This window comes from Choloepus didactylus, chromosome 21, assembly GCF_015220235.1.
Source record: "Choloepus didactylus isolate mChoDid1 chromosome 21, mChoDid1.pri, whole genome shotgun sequence".
Classification (NCBI taxonomy): Eukaryota; Metazoa; Chordata; class Mammalia; order Pilosa; family Megalonychidae; genus Choloepus; species Choloepus didactylus.
In genome coordinates this window covers 38,675,171-38,700,157 of record NC_051327.1, presented here as the reverse complement: position 1 = coordinate 38,700,157, position 24,987 = coordinate 38,675,171, and the positions used below count along the sequence as shown (strand labels likewise).

The window sequence follows — 24,987 nt, the reverse complement described above, 5'->3', positions numbered from 1 at the left end:
CGAAAGTGTTCTTTATATATTCTGGAGAATAGTTTCATATCAGATAAATATCTTGCAGATATTTTCTCCCATTCTGTAGCATTTTCTTGATGGTATCATTTGCAGCACAAAGTTTTAAATTTTGGTGAAGTCCAGTTTATCAACTTAAAAAAATAATTTGTATGTTTGTTATCATGGCTAAGAAATTTTTGTCTTATGCAAGGTCATGAAGGTTTACTCCTGTGTTTTCTTTGAGGAGTTTTATAGCTTTAACTCTTATACATTTAGATCTAGGTCCATTTTGAGTTAATTTTTATGTGTAGTGTGAGGTGTAAGAGACTAAGTATTAGAAATTTTCTGTTGTTACTTTTTTACTTCAGTAGAAGCCTGGTGGTTGGTTAATTAATAGGAAAAACAATTGTAAAGAGGAGACTCATAAAAATATTACACATTCACACTTTTAATATTTCATTTTAATGTAAACCATAAATAAACATTCATTTACCAATCTTTTGAAATTGGGCCAAGAACTTACCTAGGAGTATGGGTTTACAGCTGGACCTGTTGTGGACTTTCTTGCATAAACAACACCTATAATGAACCTTTTCCAGTTTAATTTTTTTCCCGATAAAGTAGTGAGTTAAAAAACACTTGAAAGGACTCGGGCAAGATGGCGGCATAGAGAGGAGTGGAAGCTAAGTAGTCCCCCTGGAACAACTACAAAAAACCAGAAACAGCTAGTAAATAATCCAGAATAACTGCGGGGGGACAAACGAGACTGTCCACTCATCATACACTAACCTGAATTGGGAGGAATGCCTGAGAACACAGCATAAAATCTGTAAGTAAAACCTGCGGAACCAAGTCATGAGATCCCCTCCCCCATAGCCCGAGCTGCAAAGCCTCATGGTGCCAGAGAGAAGCTCTCTCCCAGCAAGCAAATATAGCTCAGCTGAGCTCTAATTGGGGTTTTCAGTAGTGAGTGTGAACTGCTCAGTACAGGTACACGTCCCCAAAAAACAGACAGAGGCTTTGGGTGACGACTGACCTTGGAGAGCCAGAGGGTCGCCTTGGACTGGGTCTGAAGGGTACTATCTGTTTCTTTTTTGGCTCAGTGGAGAAAGCCCCAGTCATTTTCAGTTTCCAGAGCTGTGACTCGGGGAAGGGTGGAGACACCACAAGCAGAGAGCGAGACCATTGAAATGCTAATGACCTCCATCTGGGGGGTCTGTCTTGTCTAGGAGGAAAGGGGTGGGGTCCTTTCCATTCAGAACCAGACCCCAGAGCCTGGGGGAACACAGCCATACCTCCTCACACCAGTCAAGAATTATAGGCTAATAGGCATCACCTGCTGGGCAGAAAAGCACAGTGACCCGAGGCATCAGAGGGTGGAGCAATTTTCTAAGACACACCCACAGGGAAACCAGATACTGAATATTTCTTCCCTCTGGGACCTGAGCCTGTTCTGGTCTGGGAAAACCTGATTTGGATAACCAAGGAAACCATGCCTAGACAACAGAAAATTACAACCTACACTAAGAAAAACAAAGTTATGGCCCAGTCAGAGGAACAAACGTACACTTCAACTGAGATACAGGAATTTAAACAGCTAATGCTAAATCAATTCAAAAAGTTTAGAGAAGATATTGCAAAAGAGATAGAGGCTGTAAAGGAAACACTGGGCATGTATACGGCAGAAATCAAAAGTTCAAAAAAACAACTAGTAGAATCTATGGAAATGAAAGGTACAACACAAGAGATGAAAGACACAATGGAAACATACAACAGCAGATCTCAAGAGGCAGAAGAAAACACTCAGGAACTGGAGAACAAAACACCTGAAAGCCTACATGCAAAGGAGCAGATGGAGAAAAGAATGAAAAAATATGAGCAACGTCTCCGGGAACTCAAGGATGAAACAAAGTACAATAATGTACATATCATTGGTGTCCCAGAAGAAGAAGAGAAGGGAAAGGGGGCAGAAGCAATAATAGAGGAAATAATTAATGAAAATTTCCCATCTCTTATGAAAGACATAAAATTACAGATCCAAGAAGCGCAGCGTACTCCAAACAGAAGAGATATGAATAGGCCTACGCCAAGACACTTAATAATCAGATTATCAAATATCAAAGACAAAGAGAGAATCCTGAAAGCAGCAAGAGAAAAGCGATCTATACATACAAAGGAAGCTTAATAAGACTATGTGTGGATCTCTCGGCAGAAACCATGGAGGCAAGAAGGAAGTGGTGTGATATATTTAAGATACTGAAAGAGAAAAACTGCCAACCAAGAATCCTGTATCCAGCAAAGCTGTCCTTCAAATATGAGGGAGATCTCAAAATATTTTCTGACAAACAGACAATGAGAGACTTTGTGAACAAGACACCTGCCCTACAGGAAATACTAAAGGGAGCACTACAGGGTGATAGAAGACAGGAGTGCGTGGTTTGGAACACAATTTTGGGAGACGGTAGCACAACAATGTAAGTACACTGAACAAAGGTAACTATGAATACGGTTGAGAGAGGAAGATGGGGAGCATGTGAGACACCAGAAGAAAGGAGGAAAGATAACGACTGGGACTGTGTAACTTGGTGAAATCTAGAGTATTCAACAATTGTGGTAAAATGTACAAATATGTTCTTTTAGGAGGGAGAACAAGCAAATGTCAACCTTGCAAGGTGTTAAAAATGGGGGGACATTGGGGGAGGGATGCAATCAACATAAACTAGAGACTGTAACTTATAGAATCATTGTATTATGCTTCCTTTAATGTAACAAAGGTGCTATACCAAGGTGAATGCAGATAAGAGGGGGGGATAGGGGAGGCATGTTAGACACTTGACATTGGTGGTATTGTCTGATTCTTTACTTTGATTTAAGGTTATTTTTCCTTTTGCTGCATCCTAGCTGTCATTTTTTTTCCTCTTTCTTTTGCCTCTCTACCTTCTTTGACTCTCCCTCCTGCCTTGTGGAAGAAATGTAGATGCTCTTATATAGATAGTGGTAAAGGTGGTGAAGACATGAATGTATGACCATGCAGAAAACCATCAATTATTTACTTGCGATGGAATGTATAGTGAGTGAACAAAACTATATTAAAAAAAAACAGATTGATGACAAAACCTCGAGGGCAATATACTGAGTGAAATAAGCCAGACACATTAGGACAATTATGGCAGGGTATCACTGATAGGAACTAATTATAATATGTAAACTCATAGACATGAAATATAAGCTACCAAGATATAGGACGAGGCTTAAGAATGGGGAGTGGTTGCTTAGTATGAGCAGAATGTTCAATTAGAATGAACTTAAATGTTTGGAAATGAACAGGGGTATTGGTAGCAAGATGTGAGAATAACTAACAGCGCCGAATGGTGTGTGAATGAGGTGGAAAGGGGAAGCTCAGAGTCATATATGTCACCAGAAGGAAAGTTGGAGGTCAAAAGATGGGAATGTATAAAACTGAATCCTATGGTGGGCAGTGTCCATGATCAACTGTACAAATAATAGAAATCACTTCCATGAACCAGAACAAATGTATGACAATACAATTAGAAGTTAATAATAGAGGGGCATATAGGGAAGAACTATATACCTATTACGAACTATATACCACAGTTAGTAGTATTTCAACATTTTTTCATAAACAGTAACAAATGTAGTATATCAATACTAGGAGTCAACAATTGAGGGGGGTTGGTTAGGGATAGGGGAGGATTAGAGTTTCCTTTTCTTTTTTTCTTTTTTCATCTTTCACTTTATTTCCTGTCTGAAGTAATGAAAATTTCTAAAGATTGAACAAAAATTAAGAGTGATGGATGCACAGCTGTATGAGGGGTACCCAGGGGCAAGTAATTGTACACTTTGGATCTTTGGATAATTGTATGGTATCTGAACAATCTCAATAAAAATGAAAAAAAAAAAAAACAAAAAAAACAACAAAGCACTTGAAAATCACTCTGAGTGAAGAATTATTCTAGATTTATACTTTCTTCCTTCAAATCTTTTACACCATATTCCCAACATCTTATTTAACACTATTTTTTTTTTACCAGCTTGCCTTTATTGAGTCTTCCCAAAACATTCAACTTAGTTTTATTAGCTACAAGTCCCTGTACTCATTTCTAATTCTCTGGTTTGCATATTTAATTAAATTAAGTGTTTTAAAAATAAATCCTAGCATAAACAGATTTGGGGGACAACTCACAGTGGTTGTTGTTTTAGATTCTTTGGCTGCTCAGGCAAATCCCATGCAAAGAGATGGCTTAAACAATGGGAATTTAATGGCTCATGGTTTTAAGGCTGAAAGAAAGTCTAAATCAAGGCATCATCAAAGTGATGCTTTCTCCCCAAAGACTGTGGCATTCGTGAGCTGGCTGCTGGTGACCCTTGGTCCTTAGCTTGTCACTTGGCAAGGCACATGGTGGTGTCTCTTGGTCTCTCCCTTCTCTTCTGGGTTCCATTGATGTTCAGCTTCTGGCTGCTCTCTTTTTGGCTTTCTCTCTCTGTCTGAATTTCATTCCGCCTATAAACAACTCCAGTAACAGAATTCAGACCCATCCTGATTGATATGGGCCACACGTACTTACCCACAGGAATGGATTAAGTTTAAGAACATGTTTTTCTGGGGTGCATTGCTCCAAACCAGCACAGATGTGTAGTAAGAAAACTCCTCTGGGGCAGGCACAGGAGTGGGAGGAGTGTGGGAGGGTGGCGTTGCATCCTCCAGAGTTGGATGTCCTGGGTGATGCTCAATTCAAACCCAAGTCAGTTTGTTGAGCCAGTACTCACCTTCATTTTATAAACGAGGAACTGAGATGTTGGCATGACTAGGTGGATTTTTACAAGGCTACATGGTCAGGCTGGATACTCCTTCATTCAGTAGCTATTTCCTGAGGGTCTGACTGTGTGTCAGTCTTGGGTCTAAGAGCTGGTTGGCAGCAGTTCTGGGACCCCTAGGATCTCCCTCTGCCTTGGCCCCATGTTGTTGCCCCCTCCTCAGTGGAGGGTTTGGCAAAGTTAAAGCACACATTGCACAAACGAAAAATGTTATGAGTAAGCCCTCTGTGTGAAGAAGACAACTCTTAGCTAATCTCCACTGGACCAACTGAAAGGATCTGCCAACACTCCATGCCCTCCCTAAAAGGCATTGACTTATCACATGAGTGCGCTAGTCCCCAAACTAGTAGGTGGGAGGGTCAAGATGAGGACTCGGCTCCTCTGGTTCCCAGCCCTTTGGTCTCACCACCAGACCACACTGAACAGAACAGAGCTCCTCATCTTTTCCCCAACCTCCTCTTTCCCCCATGTTCCCCCTACTCGCCTCTTCAGCCAGAAGCCTGGGAGTCATACCAAATTCTTGCTTCTCCCCTCTTTCCACGTCCAAACCATCCCCACCCCTGTCTGTTCAACCTCCAGAGCACACCTCGATTTTGTCTACCTCTCTCCTTCCCGGTTCCCACCAGTGTGACCCCATCTACCATCCTCTCTCACCTAGAGAATTTCAACAGCCTCCTCCTTCCACTTGTGCCACTCCAATCCATTCCCTGCACGGCATCTAGAGTGATCTCTTTGAAACAAAAATTGGATCCGTCACTCCTTGACCTGGCTTCTCCTCACCTTTCCGCGAGGCCCCGTGAGGTCTGGGCTTGACGGAGAGCCTTCGCGCATCCTGTACCTGCTGTCTGGAGAGCTCTTCGTGATTCTTTTTCTAACTCCTCATTCTTCAGGTCTCAGTTGAAGAGGCCTGTGCTGATTCTCCCATTCTACATAAGGTCCCTTGTCATTTGCCTTCACCAGTTCTTTTCCTTTGTGGCACTTATTACAACTTGTAACTGTGTATTTATGACTTTGATATCTTTTCCTGTCTCTTGACTCTAAATTCCTGGAGGAGAGGAATCTAGGACCTGTCACGTTCTGTCCATAGTGGACCTTCACTGGCCACTTGTTAAGTGAATAAATGAGTAAATATGAATGTGTACACTACCCCCAGATCACAACTGCATCTCCACCTAACCAGGGCTCACATGTACCATGTGTCATGTGGATAAAACAAAACAAAATCCAAGTTATTGAATGTATCAGTAGACTCCCTTGCCCTACTCAGAGGCACCCCCTGGAGGAGGCTCTAGTTACCGGTGGGTGTTTTCTCATGGAGTTGCACCCTCCTCTCTGCACCCAGGGACTCTGGTTGCCCAGCCTTGGGCCTGCAGGATGCCTCTGCCTGGAGAGAGCAAGCGCCACGTGGGCCAGCCACCATCTGCTCTTTAAGCAGGGGGACGAGGGGGTTGGTGGAAACACGTCATCGTAAACACCCGCCCAAACCGGCAAACTGCAAGCTGAGTTCTGCTTTTGGGAAGTGAGAGAGGTTCTGCAAATGATATTTCCCCCCTTTAACTGTTGTTTAGAAGAGCATTGGCCGAAGCCAGTGATGCTTAAAGCTGCTTGGCCAAGTAGTACTGACCCATCGGTTTTCTCACTTCTCGAAGGGTTGCAGGTAAAGATTTTGGCAGATCTGTCATCTGAATGGTAAGTATGGTAGACAGATCATGATGCAAAAATAAAAAGTATAATTCAGAAACTACCTTTTCAGTGCATTTAGGCCAAGGAAAGCGAGGTTGGGTAAATTCACCTCAATACTTAGGACAAGTAATTTGGAGACTATGAGGATATTGCTGTCACAATTAATTAGCTATTTGGGGGGGGGGCAGGGTCCCAAAGGACACTTTTAATTGCTGGATTTAGTTCTGGCAGTTTTACATTTGAGGCGTTTGGGTTCTTAAACCAGAAAGAGTCCCAAAGTGGTGAATATTGTTTTGCTACTTTTTTTAACCACTAAAATAAGATTAGTCCCAAGAAAAGATGAGGGGTATTGCTGAAGACATTTAGATTATGATTCACTGTGCAGATTGCTACTGTGAGAAACTGCAAAAATTGCATTTCGTTGGCATTTGCTCTTTAGCCAGAAAGCCTCCAGGCAGCTGTAAAGCTACCATCTTTGCCATTTTATATCCAAAGCAATAACCATAATATATGAAGCAAAACATGTTAAGAGTACAACATTTAAACATGTACCTATGTATATATATTTTCATCATTAAATGTTTTCCAAGCCCCGCTATGTGCTATGGGGAACCAAAAGATGGGTAAGACATTGATAACCCTGTCTGCAAGGTGTTGACCATCTCCTGGAGGAGCTGAGACAAGGCCAAGAGTTACTCTGAGTAATAGTTACAGTCACAGTAGCTAGGACTTGTGCCAAGTCCAAATGCTTTACCTGTGTTAACTCATTTAGCCTTCACAACAACCCTTTTGAGGTAGGGTCTGTATTGCCACTTTATGGATAAGGAAACAGGCCTAGTGAGATTAAGGATCTTGCATTATGTCACATGATATTGATAAAGGGTGCAGCTGGGATTTGAACTGGCCACTCAAGCTCCAGAGTGTGGGCTCTTTGGGACCAAGTAAAGGCTGCAGGAGATAGAGGCCCAAAGTCATACAGGGGCTTTAAGCCCCTCACCAGCCTACATACCCTGGGATGTCTGTCCCTTGCCTCCTGCTCCAGTGTCATATTCAGACATGTCTCAGGGTTTGTGTACCTGCCATGCCCTCTGCCTGGAACATGTCCTCATGCTCCTTCATGCCTGGTTCCCGCTTGTCCTTCAGAACTCTCCCACCTGCTAGTTGTCGTGGCCCATGGTCAACCTCATTACTTCTGTGACAGTAATGATCACAGTGTGTAAATAACTTACTTATGTCCATCCCCCAGTATTCTGTAAGGTCTTAAGGAATGAGCCTTGCTCGCTGTTGAATTTCCAGTGACCAAGGCAGCACATGTCAGGTGGAAGGTGTTCAGACCATACTTGCCGAATGAGCGAAGGAGACAGAAGTGCATCTGCTTGCAAGGGAAAGAGACAGGCTTTATGGTAAATGTAACATTTGAGCCGGGTCTGGGAAGGATAGATGAAATTTCAGCAGGAAGAGTTGGCAGAATGGAGGGCAAAACCTGGGGAAGGGATGGGAAAGTATGGGGTGTGTTTGAGTTGCTGATGATGGTCCATTTGGAGGGATCCTGTGCTGTGTCTAGTGCAAGCTTTCTCAATCTCAGCAATATTAACATTTGAGCCAGATAATTAGTTGTTTTGGGGTCTGTCCTGTGCATTGTAGGATTTTCAGCAGCATCTCCAACCTCTCGTCTACTGAATGCCAGTAACACACTATACTCCCCCCACCTGCCCACTCCAGTGTGACAACCAAAAGTGTCTGCAGACATTGCCAGATGTCCCCTGGGATCAAAATTGTCCCCTTAGAACCCCTGATCTAGTGAGAACAATGATAGATGCAGCTGGAAAAGTCTTGGGCTATATTGGAGAGCTTCAGAGCCAGAGTGAGCAAAGATCCATTGACTGTTTATTCCTTTGTCAGGTGTTTCCTGGATGCACACCACATGCCAGGGATTGAGTGATACATGCTGATGAGATATTGGAAACAAAAAGCAAGTGTGGGTCTTTCCTCATGGAGAGTAGAGGCTGGTGGCTCTTTCACAAGGGAGTTTGATGATCATGGTAGGGCTTTTAGGAAGAGTCAGAGAGGCAGTGGTTGCCTTTGGGGGACTGGAATGGGGAGCGGTAGGCATCTGTTGAACTGCGTGGAGCTGTCCTCTTAGCCCTGGGTAGGAATGTTGAAGTCCTGAACCAAGGTGGTGGTGGAGTGGAATATGGAGGTTCTACTGCAGGAGAGGTTATAGACGTGGAATGCATATGACTTGTCAGCTGGTTAAATGTACACAATGACACACGGCCCTAAGATTTACAGATTGATGGACTGGTGATGATGGTGGTGATATTAGTCATCAGGAGAAGGAGCCAGTCTTGAAAGAAAGATGACAAATTTGGTTATGGAAGTGTTGAATTTAAGGTGCTGATGGGTCAAGTTGGGAGCTTGGAGATGTCTAGGGAAACAACTACACTATTTTCTGCTCATTTTTAGGTTAATCCTGTAGCTGTCTCATCAAATGGAGAAATGTGGCCTCTATATTCCCAACTAATGTATTATTTTGAATCAGATAAGTTAACAAGAGCCAAAACATTGAATTTTTAAATATTCTTACGATGTTATGACATGATGATGCAATGATAGGAGCCTCGTTAAACCGACTGCTTATCAGCACTTACATTTTTAACTCTCTCTTTTCAAAAGGCAAACCTGATTTAGAGAATGTAACTTGTCTTTCTAAAAATCAAATTAAGAAAACTGTCATTGTATTCAAACTTGAATTATTTGAAATTGCAGATAACAGGATTAGCAGATCATGAAAGCAGAAATTATTATAGTGTTAGGTATTACTTAACCACATGGTTGATGCCCCAAGGTCTTTTCGAGCTGGGTGATGAAAATCATGATTTATTTGCTTTTGGGGGTGCATTTATTATAGTTAGTCATTGATTAGCTGGCAATGGCAAAAGGATCAATGGAACTTCTAATTCTGGGTATATATTAAAAAGTCAGCTTTCATTAACAATTGACGAACATGCCCAAAGGTTAAGAAAAATGAGGGAGAGAGAATATATTGGCAGCGAAAAATCCAAGAAAACATTTAGCTTGTGATATTAAAAGTTCAAACTGTGAAGAATGATTGTGATTTGAATATCTCTTTCAGGCAGGATATGGGCACCAAAACAGAGTCTTGCAGGAAGGGTTAAAAGTAAGGCACTATGTAAATTCTCAATGCTTTTTAAAATCCTTCTCTGTATATAATTGTTTTACAACCAATAATGCTTCGAGAAGACTCACAGGCCTTTTCTATCCATAGTTTAATATGGTTTCACAAAATCCACTGCCAGTTTATCCCTCAATTTTGAAAGATGGTTTCTATGACAGTCTCTCTTAGGTGAAACTTGGGCCAATCTTGTTATTCTCTTTCTGACAGAAGAATCGGCTTTCTTTCTAAGGCCAATTTTTTCTTTAAAAAATGTTTCTAATTGAATTAAAAATTTGATGGAGAAAATTATCATAACTCGGAGCTTGGGTTTTGTGGCTTGTCGTTTTACAGAAGTAGGCACTCCTAGTTGAATGGCCCTTCTCTGTAATCTCTTTCACTTGTGTGATTATCTGCCCTGAAATCAGGATCAGGGCTCTGTGGGGTAATTGGCAGACTTCGAGCGTGGTTCTGCCCCTTCCCTTTTGTTAGATCTTGACTGAGTTATTTACCCTTGCTGGGTGTCCTCTTCCTCACCTCTAAGTGAATGGGTGGGCTACCTGGATAAGGGCTTGTCATCTCAAATGCCTCTAGGGGCCAGGCAGGCGAACTAGGTCCTGTGTAGACCATGATGAATTCAGGAGCTTGGACAGCCACCACTCTGCCTCAGCCAGCCATTGGCATTCTCCAGGTAGGCCCCTTGTGGCCATATTTTCCAAGAGAATCCACAGAGCCAGGTATATTTGTGAATTTCATGGATTTAAAACATTGGCAACAAATTCAAACTTTTGTAAACACTACGTGGGCTCAAGCAGAACACATCTGCTAGCTAGATCGTGTCCACAGACCTTGAATTTGTCAACCCTGGAGGAGATGACCAATTAGCATCTCACAGAAGATGGTTTTCTGGGCTCCAGCCTGTACCCTGAATCAGTCCTGTGCTGTTGGCAGAGAAAGAACACTGGGCCTTGCCAGCATTATCTTGGTCTACAGTCATCTTCTGCACCAAGGCATTCCATTCAAAGGAAACTTTTTGGAGACAGAAATATCTTTATTAAGGTGACAACTTCTGGGAGGCCCAGGGCATATTCCATCTCCTTCCTGGGTCTCCTTTCCAGGCCAGCCCAGCAGCATCATATGACCTTGATGCCTCCTAGTCAGGCCTCGGTATCCCCACTTGGTTAAGTGAGAGATTTGGTTAAAGTAACTCCAGGACTCCCTCCAACACTGTCCATGTCCATTGAACACTGGGGAAAAGTAGGCTTAGGTAAGTTAAGCCTTCCAGCTTCCCGAGGGTGGGCTGCAATAAATGTGCAATTAAAATGGTAATGATTGGATAGTAACGGATTACACTGAGAAGTGGTGTGGTGGTTTGAAGCTGTGTGTACCCCAGAAAAGTATATTCTTAAAATTAATCCATCCTGTGGGTGTGGACTCATTGTGAGTAGGAGTTTTGGTGAGGCTGCTTAATCTAGGGTGTGACCCCACATCGGAGTGAGTCTCACTCCTCTTACTGGAGTCCTTTATAAGAGAATGAAATTCAGACAAAGAGAGAAAGCAAGAAGCTGAAAGCAACAAAACCCGGAAGGAGAGGGAGAGACCAGCAGATGCCGCCATATGCCTTGCCCTGTGACAGAGAAGTCCAGGATTGCTGGCCGCCAGTCTTAAGGAAGAAAGCATCATCTTGATAATGCCTAGATTATGACATTTTCATGGCTTCAAAACTGTAAGCTTGTAAGGTAATCAATGCCTGTGATTAAAGCCAATGTATTTCATGGTATCTGCTTGAGCAACTTATCAAACTTAAACACATGGTTAGGACCAAACACCTGAGCTAGACATAGGCCAAAAAAAAAGAATAGGAAATACGCAAAACAAAAACAAAAGTGAAAACGCACCACCATTAAGGGTAGCAGAAATCCCTCCAAGATGTTATTTCACCTTAGAGAAACAAAAATCTTGCTGCATCTCTTTGTTATCAAACACACTTAAGCTGCTAGCCAGCAGAGTTCCTTGATTAGTTGCAGACCAGTGCTTCTCAAACTTTAATGTGCATACAGACCGCCTGTGGATTTGTTAAAATGCAGATTATGACTCAGTTGCTCCGAGTGGGCTCGGGATCCTGCTTCTCTAATGAGCTCCCAGGTGATGCTGATGCTGCGGGCCCAGGACCACACTCCGGGAGGGAGTTCTGTAGCCCAGCCCTGCCCTCTCTGTGCCCAGGCGCACCCTGCGTTAGTGCTTCTCTCTTGTCATCCTTGCCTTCTCCCTGTCCCCCGGCCTCCATTTCCAGGCAATTCCCCTCCTTAACTAGGGTTCTTGGGCGTCTACTTTTTAACCACGTGGTCTCATATTTAAGCTCATTGTCTAAGAAATTTTTTCTTAAAAAATAAAACCAAAAGCTAGATTGATAAGTGTCTTTATTTTCAGCAGAGAGCAATGCTTTAGTTGTGTAGCAGGGTGCTTTAGGAAAAAAGCTGCTTTTAAGAGGGATGGGGATGGGTATAAATTTACAGAAAGTCTCCTTCCTTTAGAACTAACCATTCTAAGCCCCCAAGTATCTTTAATTCAGCCTAGATTAAAATTAAGTTGAGACCAAAGACCACAAGCTTCTGTATCAGGAACCTTAAGAGGATCCAAGAGCTTTGGAGAATGCAGAGCACTGCGTCAACAAGTTGCCTTTATTAGATAAGAGAGATCGAACATTGTTGCTATGTGAGCTGCCTTCCATTTTAGGTCAAATCTATTTATTTTGTACTTAGTTATGAAATTGAGATTCTGTGCAAGTTTTTACTAAGTAAACAAGTAAAAATGAAAGATTTATTTTAGTAGCTCCGAGGACTATTGACTTCTTGAGACCATGACAATTTATCATAGAAAACTGCATTTGTTAAAACGTTTGCTGTAGAAAACTGTTTATAAACACTGTTGTAGAAGGTTGATTTATGCTCCAACCTTGGGGTGACAGTCACTTCCGTGATCTGGTTCAGGTTAATGTGTTCAGTTTAAATGGCTCTGTGAGCCATCTCAGAAACGGGGACATAGCTAAAAGTATTCCTCAGGGTTAACAGCTTATTATTCAAGTAAAAACTTTTTTCATGCTAACAATTAACTTTAAAACAGAATGCAAAATCTCAGTTTTTCATGATGATCAACTTTCAGCTCTCTAAGAAGTCTTCCTGATTTCCTCCTGACCCTTTGTTTCTAAGGACAAGCTCATAGTGTATTAGGTGTCTGTTGCTGGGTAGCAAATCACTCCAAAGTTCAAAGGCTGAAATAGCAAAGACGTATTGTCTCACAGTTTCTGTGGGTTTAGGAGTCTGTGTGTGTCTCAGCTAGTGGCTTCTGTTCAGGGTCTCATGCAAGGCTTCCACCAAGGTGTGAGCTGGGGCTGCAGTTTCATCTGAAGGCTCGACTAGGGAGGACTGTTTCCAAGTTCTGTCACTTGGTTGTTGGCAGAATTCAGTTCCTTGACAGTTGTTGCCTGAGGGCCTCCGTTCCTCAGTAGCTGCTGCCTGTCCCTCTGGTCCTTGCCACATGAGCCTGTCTGTATTGCTTCTCAAAATGTGTCAGCTTGTTTCCCCTGGAGCAAAGATGCCTAGAGAAAGGGAGAGAGAGCGAGCAAGATGAAAGCCATGGTCTTTTTCTAGTGTGATCTCCAAAGGGACATCCCATTGCTCTTGCTGTATTCTGTGTGTTGGATGCAAGTCAGTAGGTCCAGCCCACACTCGAAGGGAGGGGATTGCACAAGGGTGTGGATATCAGGAGGTGGGATCATTGGGGGTCATTTTAGAGGCTTCCTGTCAGGCTTAGTAGGGCTCAGTTTACGTGAGTTGCAGCATTACTAGCCCTGGCTTGCTCTCCTTAGCAGTGAGAGGCACACACTTCGTTCAGATGGACTTCAGGATGGTTGTGGTTTGAGTGGCTTACATGCTGTGCCATAGTCAAGAAGTGGTGGATTAACATGCATGTAAAGTGTGTTATATAAATGGTGTAAAGGTATTCTTGTTGGTTTATTCTGAAAAAGGAATTAAGAAGGGAAGAGAGGTCTAAAGCCAGGGATCCACTTTGAGAAACAGTAAACCAGATATGGCTGGGGGGATGGTGGCCATGGAATTTAAAAGGTTATGACTGTTCCTCCTTGTCATTTAGATCTCCATGGAAATGCCACCACCTGAGAAAGACCTTTCCTGTGCCTCCAATCTAAATGAGCCATTGCTTTGCTCCTAATCGTCTGCTTAGTCCTTAGAACTCCCTGACTCTGTTCCCTGTTTATTTACTTGTTTGTTGTGTGTCTCCCTGACAAGGACTAAACCTGAGAAGAGTGGGGCATCTGCCTTGGTCACCCGCGTATCACCAGCACATTGCACAGTGCCTGGCAAGCAATAGGCTCTCAGTACATACTGCCGATTCTCGTTATTCCTGGCAGTTATGTTGTGTCAAGTTGCCACAAACACTGAATTAATGAAGAGTGAACCATTGCTGTAGGGGAAATACAACATTAGGTTCTATGTGCCAGTCAATACATAACCTTGTTTTATGCGTTTCTGATTAAAGACGCCATATTTAATATATATTGTTGATTCATTAACACTGAACTCACTACTAACCGCACTCTGACTCAAGCCTGAACGCTGTCCATCTAACACACACAGTCTTCTTGTACTTAGGAATCCTGGATGGCAGGCATTTCAGTACTACCTTTGGGGGCAATTTTAAACAGTGAAATCACCAACAAAAAGCACAAAAATGCAAAAAGCTGGATACTGACTATGCCATGAAAAGGATACTTGCTTACCATATAAGAGCTGAATTAACGGGTAGCTGTGAGCATGTGCATCAGTGACTCAAATTTTTTACCACTCTGCATGTGTCCACAAATGAACAGGAAAGCACTGTGGGTATTGATTTTGGGTTACAGATAAATTGTAGCAACTAGGTGTATTTGCAAATACAGAATCTATGAATAATGAGGACTGACTGAACTTATTGAATAAATGAATGAAAGAAGCACACAGATATGAAATGATTCCCAGGAGCTTTTGTGAAAATTATAATATCTTAATGATTCCCCCCAAAAAGCCATTTATTCGTTTAACATGCACAGTAGATTAATTTATTAAGAGGAAACAGCATTCTCAAGATTGTGGGGGAGTTTGTCCCTGCCACGAATTGCTGGTGAGCCATTAGGCAAGGCCTGTCCCCTCCTTGGGCTCAGTCTTCTCAGGATAAATGCAGGGGCTGTAGATTGGGGGGCCTTCAGATTATACTTGGTCCCCAGACCCTGCTCAGGCAGGAAAGGCTCTAGATGCTCCTTTTTGAGGGCAGCTCTGTTTTCCGTGTTTTCAAAGTTGGTCTGCCCCATCATATTTTGTTTGAAGAAAGGTTTCTGTGGCAAAAAAAAAAAAAAGTTTGAAACCCAGCTGATGGCCATTCCAGCTCTGCAAAAGCAGGCACCACCTGGCTGCAGTTTCCTGGGGTCTAAGGGTACAGACCTGCAAAGCTTTGGTTCAGCAAAACCCATTGTAAGGGCAAGTCTGGTGATTTCCATTCAGGGGCCTAGAGCCCTTTCCAAGAACAAGAACCCCCACCCCCCCCACCCCCACCCCCACCCCCAGAGCCTCATACCTCACTGATGCCCACAGCATCACTGATGCCCTTGAAATGTTAACTGATGCCCTTGAAATGTTAACATCAATTTGCATCCCACCCACCTCCCCCCATGTTGAGTAACTCATTTCAGATTTCATTTCTGGCATTGCATTTCCCACCAGATAGCCAGAGCTTCCCAGCTCCAAGTTTTATAATTAAAATCCTGTCACATCCCCCTAAACACTGCAAATTGTGCCATTAAGCCTGGCATCAAAGATTTGCAAGCACATCACATAGTAATTTAAATATGATTCTTCTGGCAGCATTCAATTTTTGTTATTTTTAATTCTAATTAAAAAACTATTATTGGACATTAATATCCTATATACAGCATTGTGTTGTTGTTCTCTGCTCACTTTTGGCCACCTAGTTTTTGAACAGACAGCTTGGCCGCATGGCTGTAGCGGCCCATGTATTTTTTTCCTGGCCTTTGGGGAATCACCAGGTCCCAGACATAATTAATATTAATCAAAATCCTCTAGACTGTGACAGGAAGATGGTATGTTTGAACATCAGCTTATTAAAATGACCTACTTAATTTAAGAAAAATATTGTATCCACTCACATGGTAACCTGGATGCTTTCCCTGAAAGATTTTATAACATTTCTCCCCCTCTTCTTTTTTTTTTTCCCCCTAAAGAAAAGGAAAGGGAATGGAAGGGCCCCTTCTACTTCATCCAAGGTGCAGACCCACAATTTGGACTGATAAAGGCCTGGTCCACTGGGGACTGTGAAGCAAGTGGTGACGAGTGGGACCAGGAAATCCGTCTAACTGAACAAGCTGTTCTAGCCATCAACAAGCTGAACCCCAAGCCGAAATTTTTTGTTCTGTGCGGTGACCTCATCCATGCCATGCCAGGTAAGACTCCTGTTGCTACTTGTGACCTTTTCTCCTTCAACCGGTCATGATTGTAACTGGACAGAAAAAATGATTGTGCTTAAAAGAAGTCCTTATCTGGGAATGGCTCATTCCTTCTCCTCATGACTGTGGCAGTATCACTGAACTTAAGAAAATGCACACTTTTTTTACGTTTAGAATTTGGCAAGATTAATCACAGTAATTAGGCAGAGCTACAATTCTGGTCATCTGAGCTTAATATGAAAAATGAAACAGACTCCCATGTGTCACCTTCATTTCCAGGAGACAAACTTGAACTGCTTCCCAATACCCTATCCATAAATGAAATCATCTCCCCTCTTCTTTCACTTTTATTTCTCCTGTATTCATTGGTGCTTTTTCAGTTTCAAGTGACAAAAATCCAGCTTAAACTTTAAAAAAAAAATTGCATGTGTTGCCTTATGGGACTGTAGAGTTCAGGGACCGATCTGAGCTTTGGGTGTGGCTGGATCCAAGGGCTCAGAGGTTGTTGTCAGGACTCCGTCTCTCCTCTCAGCTCTGCTTTCCTTTTGGTTGACTCTGTTTTCATGCAGACTCCATTTATGTGGTGGCTTCTAGCAGCTCTAGGTTTATATTCTTATTACAGAAACCACGGTAGAAAATGTCTTATTCTTGGTGTTCCAATCAGCGTCCCAGACTGTTTCGGTTTGCTAACGGTGCTGTTATGCAAAATACCACAAATGGATTGGCTTTTGTAAAGGGGGTTTTATTTGGTTATAGAGTTACACTCCTGAGGCCATAAAAGTGTCCAGACTAAGGCATCGACAATCGAGTACCTTCACTAAAGAAAGGCCAGTGGTGTCTGGAACACCTCTGTCAGCTGGGAAAGCACGTGGCTGGAATCTTCTTCCTTTGCTCCCAGGTTGTGTTTCAAAATGGCATTCTCCAAAATGTTGCTCTTGGGGCAGTTTGTTCTCTCTTAGCTTCTCTGGAGCAAACTCTGTGACAGGAAAATGGTATGTTTAAACACCAGCTTATTAAAATGAGCATCTCCAAAGCATCAGCAAAAGTCTGTTTTCAATGGCCATCTCCAAGATGTCTCTCTCAGCTGCAGCTCTTGGGGTGTTTTGTCCTCTCTTAGCTTCTCTGGAGCAAACTCCAGGCTAGCATCTCCAAAGTAGTCAGCTCCCAAGCGTCTCTCCAAAAGTCTCTCTCAGCCACAACCCTGAGCTCCTTCTGTCTGTCAGCTCTTATAGGACTCCAGTGATTTAGTTAAGACCCACACTGAATGAGCATGTTAACACCTCCATGGAAATAATCTAATCAAAGGTATTACCCACAGTTGGATGAGTCACATCTCCAGGGAAGCATTCAATCAAGAGGTCACACCCTGATCAAAAAGATTAATCAATCTGCCCCCACAAGATTGCATTAAAGAATATGGATTTTTCTGGGGGACAGAATATATCCAAACTGACATACAAACCAACACTCATCTGGCTTACATGACCCTCCCTAAAGCCAGGGGGTGGGGTTCGCTCCAGTGCAACCATATAGTCTGAAGAACAAGATGGTTCTAAAGAAAATGAGATGCTAGGAATGTGAAAAGAGCAGATGCCTTCTAATACCCTCACCCCCACTTTTTTTAATAATCCCTACTCTTGTATCCTCTCTCAGGCAAGGATAAAACCCAGGAAACAAGTAGAAACAAGAGGAAACTGTCCCTACCATCAGGGAGCTAGAGCTGGCCCCCCTGGCCACCTCCGTCCTTACTTGTGTCCCTCCGCTCTGTTTAGTGGAGCAGAGATGATGTCAAGACCCTTGCTGAGAATACTGCAGGGGCTGTGGGCGTTTGCTATTGGCCAACTGTAGGTCATAAACCAAGACTCTGACTCCTCTAGAAGCTGAGGTGCTCTGCAGTAAGCCTGAGTACATCAGTACCTCCCCATCAAGGCTCACCCGTCTCGTCTGGCAGCCTACCTGTCCAGAACGAAAGCCAGAATGAGACTGTGAGAATGGACAAGGGGCAGCCAGGGTACCTCACCTAGAGCCCAGGGAGGGTAGTCAGTGGAGGGCACCCTCAGACCCTCCCTCCTTCACCTTGTGCTCCTGTTCCACACACTCGAGAATGTGGAACTGCCTGTGGCCTTGACTGCCAGCAGATGGAACCTAGTGGGCCCTGCCTGCTAAGGCAGCCACTCAGGTGGCTTAGCTTTCCAGGCTGCTGTAACAGAGTCCCTCAAACCGGGTGGCTTAAAACAACAGAAATGTATCATCTCACAGTTCCAGAGGCTGGAAGTCCAAAATCTGTAGGAGAGAATCCTTCCTTGCCTCTTCCTAGCTTCTGCTGGTTTGTCGGCCATCCTTGGGCCTGTCTCTGCCTCGGCCATCACCTGGCCATCTCCCCTGTGTCTGTCTGTGCCTCCCTCCCCGTCTTATGAAGACCCTTTTGTATTGAATCAGGGCCCACCCTGATCCAGGTTGGCCTCAACTTAGCTAATAGCATCTTCAGAGATCCTATTTCCAAACAAGGAACAGGGATTAGGACTGGAACATGTCTTTTTGGGGGACACAGTTGAACCCATAATACCAGGTATTGGGCCTCCATGGAGGTGGCAGGGTGAAGAGGAGGGAAAACAAGTCAGGGGACAGAAACCTGAACTCTTACTCAGAAGGCTGGAATTCCAGTTCCATTTCTGTCCCTGATGTACTGGGTAAACTTGGCCAAACCCCTTACCTTCTTAGGGTCTCACTGTCTAAGCTGGGAGCCCACTGAAGCAGCAAGAATTGGAAACCTCAACAGTCTGGGGCTGCCTTGCACAGGGACAGCCAGCTCCATACCTCTGTACAGGTTGTGAACCTCTCAGCAGCTCGGTAACAGGAACACACCCACAAAGATGGTGCTAAGTTACGTTTTGTAGAAAGATGAAATGTTAGCTGCTTGTCAGACTTGGCTCCTCTTTGTGACTTTCCCCGAAGGGTCCGAGTGCCAAGACTGTACAACAGTGACGTGACTGATGATCTGCTGGTGGGCCAGATTAGCACTGCTTCCAGATGGTCTGTTTTGTAGTTAGATGGTTTCTTTTTGGCCCGACATGCACTGTAGCATCAGCAGCAGGGGTCCTTGCCCTAGTCTGCACAGTGAGAAAACTTTTGCTCTTATTGGACACTTGAAAATAAGGTTCAGAATTTAACATTTTTCTGCCTAGTGGCTGCTTCTCTTTAAAAACAGAATGTTATGGGACTCTCTAGAATTATATAACATGTTCTTGTAGATGTTTTGTGACTTAATCTAAATTATGTTAATGTATTCATTCGTATTTCAAACCAAAATTTAAAATAAAAGCTTTCCATGAAATGACATTGTTTCTTAAGTAAAATATACTGAGCATACATAAATGAAAAGATGTAGTTTTTTATGATCAACTCCACCTCTTGGTCCAAAGGCCTCCTTAATGTCAGCTGGCAAACTTTGGAATATATATTTTATTTTCATAAAATAAAATTTTTTCTACCCGAGCAGAATTCATATCTGTTCTGAAGATTTGGACCATTTTGTGGGAGTTTAACCGCTCCAGTGAAAATAATCTTGTTTTGAATATTGTGGTCTGAGATTAAACAGAATGTTTTAAACTAGTTACCATTTATTAATATGCAGTAAGTGACTTTTCTCTCATTTAGCTCATATGCAGGGACAGTCACTAGAAAGTAATTATTTGCTTTGACTTCTTAGCACATTGTTAATTATCAAATGTACATTAATAGGAAAATAACATCCGAAGGCATACTTATAATTCCATCATAAAGAATATCTTGAGCCAAGTAAATTTAAGTTTGAAATGGGGAAAAAGAACTTTAAGAGTAATGCTTTTTTTAATGAAAGTAATAATAAGCCTTTCCATTATGAATAGTGATCATAATGTTTACTTATCCACAAATATTTATTGTATGCAAACCAAGTGCCAGTTGCAGTGCTGTGTACTGTGGATATAATTGTGGAAATGAGAGACCAGATCCTTCTGTGGTGCTTAGAGTCTGGTAGGGGAAGACTAAAAACTACGGATGGAAGGGGCCAAGGGAGCCTTTGGAAGCAAGGCCCATAGGAAAAAGCCTGAGAAATGCCAGCTTCTTTGTTGTGACCAAAGTCCATTTAGTTTAGAAACACGTTTCATTTGGCAGACATCTTTTTGGTTATCTTGGTGTTTTCTTATTTTACAAAGCTCCTCTAGGGGATAAGCCACATTATAAATAACAGATGAAAATTTATACAGATATAGAGACCATTGCTTTTCAGTCCTTGACTCCCAAGCCCAGATCTTCCTGATGTTAAGCATTGACCCACTGATTTTGTCACTGGGAGCCCTGTTAGATTTCAACAATTACATGTGAAGCTGATGAACCAGAGTGTGATGATACAAATAGAGTTCAAGAGATTCCATTGGGCCTTTAGAACTGTTTGTATAATAAACACACACGTGTCCTTGTTGATTAAAAATCAGCATAACTGGGGGGTGGGGCAAGATGGCGGACTGGTGAGCTGTATGTTTTAGTTACTCCTCCAGGAAAGTAGGTAGAAAGCCAGGAACTGCGTAGCCTGGACACCACAGAGCAATTTGACTTTGGGCATACGTCATACAACACTCATGAAAATGTGGAAATGCTGAGATCAGCGAAATCTGTAAGTTTTTGCGACCAGGGGACCCACACCCCTCCCTGCCAGGCTCAGTCCCGTGGGAGGAGGGGCTGTCAGCTCCAGGAAGGAGAAGGGAGAACTACAGTGGCAGCCCTTATCGGAAATTCATTCTACTGATCCAAACTCCAACCATAGGTAGACTGAGACCAGACACCAGAGAATCTGAGAGCAGCCAGCCCAGCAGAGAGGAGACAGGCATAGGAAAAAACAGCACGAAAAACTCCAAAATAAAAGCGGAGGAATTTTGGAGTTCCCGTGAACATAGAAAGGGGAAGGACAGAGCTCAGGCCCTGAGGCTCATATGCAAATCCCGAAGAAAAGCTGATCTCTCTGCCCTGTGGACCTTTCCTTAATGGCCCTAATTGCTTTGTCTCTCAGCATTTCAATAACCCATTAGATCTGTTAGGAGGGCCCTTTTTTTTCTTTCTTTTTTTTTTAATCCTTTTTTCTTTTTCTAAAACAATTACTCTAAGAAGCCCAATACAGAAAGCCTCAAAGTCTTGAAATTTGGGCAGGTCAAGACAAGAGCAGAACTAAGAGAGCTCTGAGACAAAAGGGAATAATCCAGTGGCTGAGAAAATTCACTAAACACCACAACTTCCCAAGAAAAGGGGGGTGTCCGCTCACAGCCATCATCCTGGTGGACAGGAAACACTCCTGCCCATCGCCAGCCCCATAGCCCAGAGCTGCCCCAGACAACCCAGTGTGAGGGAGGTGCTTTAAATAACAGGCACATACCACAAAACTCGGCATGGACATTAGCCTTCCCTGCAACCTCAGCTGATTGTCCCAGAGTTGGGAAGGTGGAGCAGTGTGAATTAACAAAGCCCCATTCAGCCATCATTTCAGCAGACTGGGAGCCTCCCTACACAGCCCAGCAGCCCAGAAACGCCCTGGGGGGACGGCACTCACCTGTGACATAGCACAGTCATCCCTCAACAGAGGACCAGGGGATGCACAGCCTGGAACAGGGACCCACTCACAAGTCTCAGGAGCCATACGCCAATACCGAGGACTTGTGGGTCAGTGGCAGAGACAAACTGTGGCAGGACTGAACTGAAGGATTAGACTATTGCAGCAGCTTTAAAACTCCAGGATCACCAGGGAGATTTGATTGTTAGAGCCACCCCCCCGTCCCTGACTGCCCAGAAACGCCCCATATACAGGGCGGGCAACACCAACTACACATGCAAGCTTGGTATGCCAATTGGACCCCACAAGACTCACTCCCCCACTCACCACAAAGGCAAAGCAGGGGAGAACTGGCTTGTGGAGAACAGGTGGCTCGTGGATGCCACCTGCTGGTTAGTTAGAGAAAGTGTACTCCACGAAGCTGTAGATCTGATAAATTAGAGATAAGGACTTCAATTGGTCTACAAATCCTAAAAGAACCCTATCAAATTAAACAAATGCCAAGAGGCCAAAAACAACAGAAAATTATAAAGCATATGAAAAAACCAGACGATATGGCTAACCCAAGACCAAGCACCCAAATCAAAAGATCAGAAGAGACACAGCACCTAGAGCAGCTACTCAAAGAACTAAAGATGAACAATGAGACCATAGTACGGGATACAAAGGATATCAAGAAGACCCTAGAAGAGCATAAAGAAGACATTGCAAGACTAAATAAAAAAATGGATGATCTTATGGAAATTAAAGAAACTGTTGACCAAATTAAAAAGATTCTGGACACTCATAGTACAAGACTAGAGGAAGTTGAACAACGAATCAGTGACCTGGAAGATGACAGAATGGAAAATGAAAGCATAAAAGAAAGAATGGGGAAAAAAATTGAAAAAATCAAAACGGACCTCAGGGATATGATAGAAAATATGAAACGTCCGAATATAAGACTCTTTGGTGTTCCAGAAGGGGAAGAAAAGGGTAAAGGTCTAGGAAGAGTATTCAAAGAAATTGTTGGGGAAAACTTCCCAAATCTTCTAAACAACATAAATACACAAATCATAAATGCCCAGAGAACTCCAAATAGAATAAATCCAAATAAACCCACTCCGGGACATATTCTGATCACACTGTCAAACACGGAAGAGAAGGAGCAAGTTCTGAAAGCAGCAAGAGAAAAGCAATTCACCACATACAAAGGAAACAGCATAAGACTAAGTAGTGACTACTCAGAAGCCACCATGGAGGCGAGAAGGCAGTGGCACGATATATTTAAAATTCTGAGTGAGAAAAATTTCCAACCATGAATACTTTATCCAGCAAAGCTCTCCTTCAAATTTGAGGGAGAGCTTAAATTTTTCACAGACAAACAAATGCTGAGAGAATTTGCTAACAAGAGACCTGCCTTACTGGAGATACTAAAGGGAGCCCTACAGACAGAGAAACAAACAAAGGAGAGAGGGACTTGGAGAAAGGTTCAGTACTAAAGAGTTTCGGTATGGGTACAATAAAGGATATTAATAGAGAGACGGGAAAAATATATATGACAAACATAAACCAAAGGATAAGATGGCTGATTGAAGAAATGCCTTCACGGTTATAACGTTGAATGTAAATGGATTAAACTCCCCAATTAAAAGATATAGATTCACAGAATGGATCAAGAGAAATGAACCATCAATTTGTTGCATACAAGAGACTCATCTTAGACACAGGGACACAAAGAAATTGAAAGTGAAAGGATGGAAAAAAATATTTCATGCAAGCTACAGCCAAAAGAAAGCAGGTGTAGCAATATTAATCTCAGATAAAATAGACTTTAAATGCAGGGAAGTTTTGAGAGACAAAGAAGGCCACTACATGCTAATAAAAGGGGCAATTCAACAAGAAGAAGTAACAACCATAAATGTCTATGCACCCAATCAAGGTGCCACAAAATACTTGAGAGAAACACTGGCAAAACTAAAGGAAGCAATTGATGTTTCCACAATAATTGTGGGAGACTTCAACACATCACTCTCTCCTATAGATAGATCAACCAGACAGAAGACCAATAAGGAAATTGAAAACCTAAACAATCTGATAAATGAATTAGATTTAACAGACATATACAGGACATTACATCCCAAATCACCAGGATACACATACTTTTCTAGTGCTCACGGAACTTTCTCCAGAATAGATCATATGCTGGGACATAAAACAAGCCTCAATAAATTTAAAAAGATTGAAATTATTCAAAGCACATTCTCTGACCACAATGGAATACAATGAGAAGTCAATAACCATCAGAGACTTAGAAAATTCACAAATACCTGGAGGTTAAACAACACACTCCTAAACAATCAGTGGGTTAAAGAAGAAATAGCAAGAGAAATTGCTAAATATATAGAGACGAATGAAAATGAGAACACAACATACCAAAACCTATGGGATGCAGCAAAAGCAGTACTGAGGGGGAAATTTATAGCACTAAACGCATATATTAAAAAGGAAGAAAGAGCCAAAATCAAAGAACTAATGGATCAACTGAAAAAGCTAGAAAATGAACAGCAAACCAATCCTAAACCAAGTAGAAGAAAAGAAATAACAAGGATTAAAGCAGAAATAAATGACATAGAGAACAAAAAAACAATAGAGAGGATAAATATCACCAAAAGTTGGTTCTTTGAGAAGATCAACAAGATTGACAAGCCCCTAGCTAGACTGACAAAATCAAAAAGAGAGAAGACCCATATAAACAAAATAATGAATGAAAAAGGTGACATAACTGCAGATCCTGAAGAAATTAAAAAAATTATAAGAGGATACTATGAACAACTGTATGGCAACAAACTGGATAATGTAGAGGAAATGGACAATTTCCTGGAAACATATGAATAACCTAGACTGACCAGAGAAGAAATAGAAGACCTCAATCAACCCATCACAAGCAAAGAGATCCAATCAGTCATCAGAAATCTTCCCACAAATAAATGCCCAGGGCCAGATGGCTTCACAGGGGAATTCTACCAAACTTTCCAGAAAGAACTGACACCAATCTTACTCAAACTCTTTCAAAACATTGAAGAAAATGGAACACTACCTAACTCATTTTATGAAGCTAACATCAATCTAATACCAAAACCAGGCAAAGATGCTACGAAAAAGGAAAACTACCGGCCAATCTTCCTAATGAATATAGATGCAAAAATCCTCAACAAAATACTTGCA

General features: G+C 42.5%; 1 protein-coding gene across 2 annotated transcripts in view; it reads left to right on the top strand.

Moving 5' to 3' along the window:
* CPPED1 (calcineurin like phosphoesterase domain containing 1) overlaps positions 1-24,987 on the top strand; it is a 150,619-nt gene that overhangs the window by 6,829 nt on the left and 118,803 nt on the right. For both annotated transcript variants that reach the window (XR_005213592.1, XM_037814584.1), the window contains exon 2: positions 15,978-16,196. Coding sequence is in view for 1 of the 2 variants with exons in the window: in XM_037814584.1 (XP_037670512.1) it covers positions 15,978-16,196 (219 nt within the window). In the remaining variant the exon portion in view is untranslated. The remainder of the gene's footprint in view (positions 1-15,977; positions 16,197-24,987) is intronic.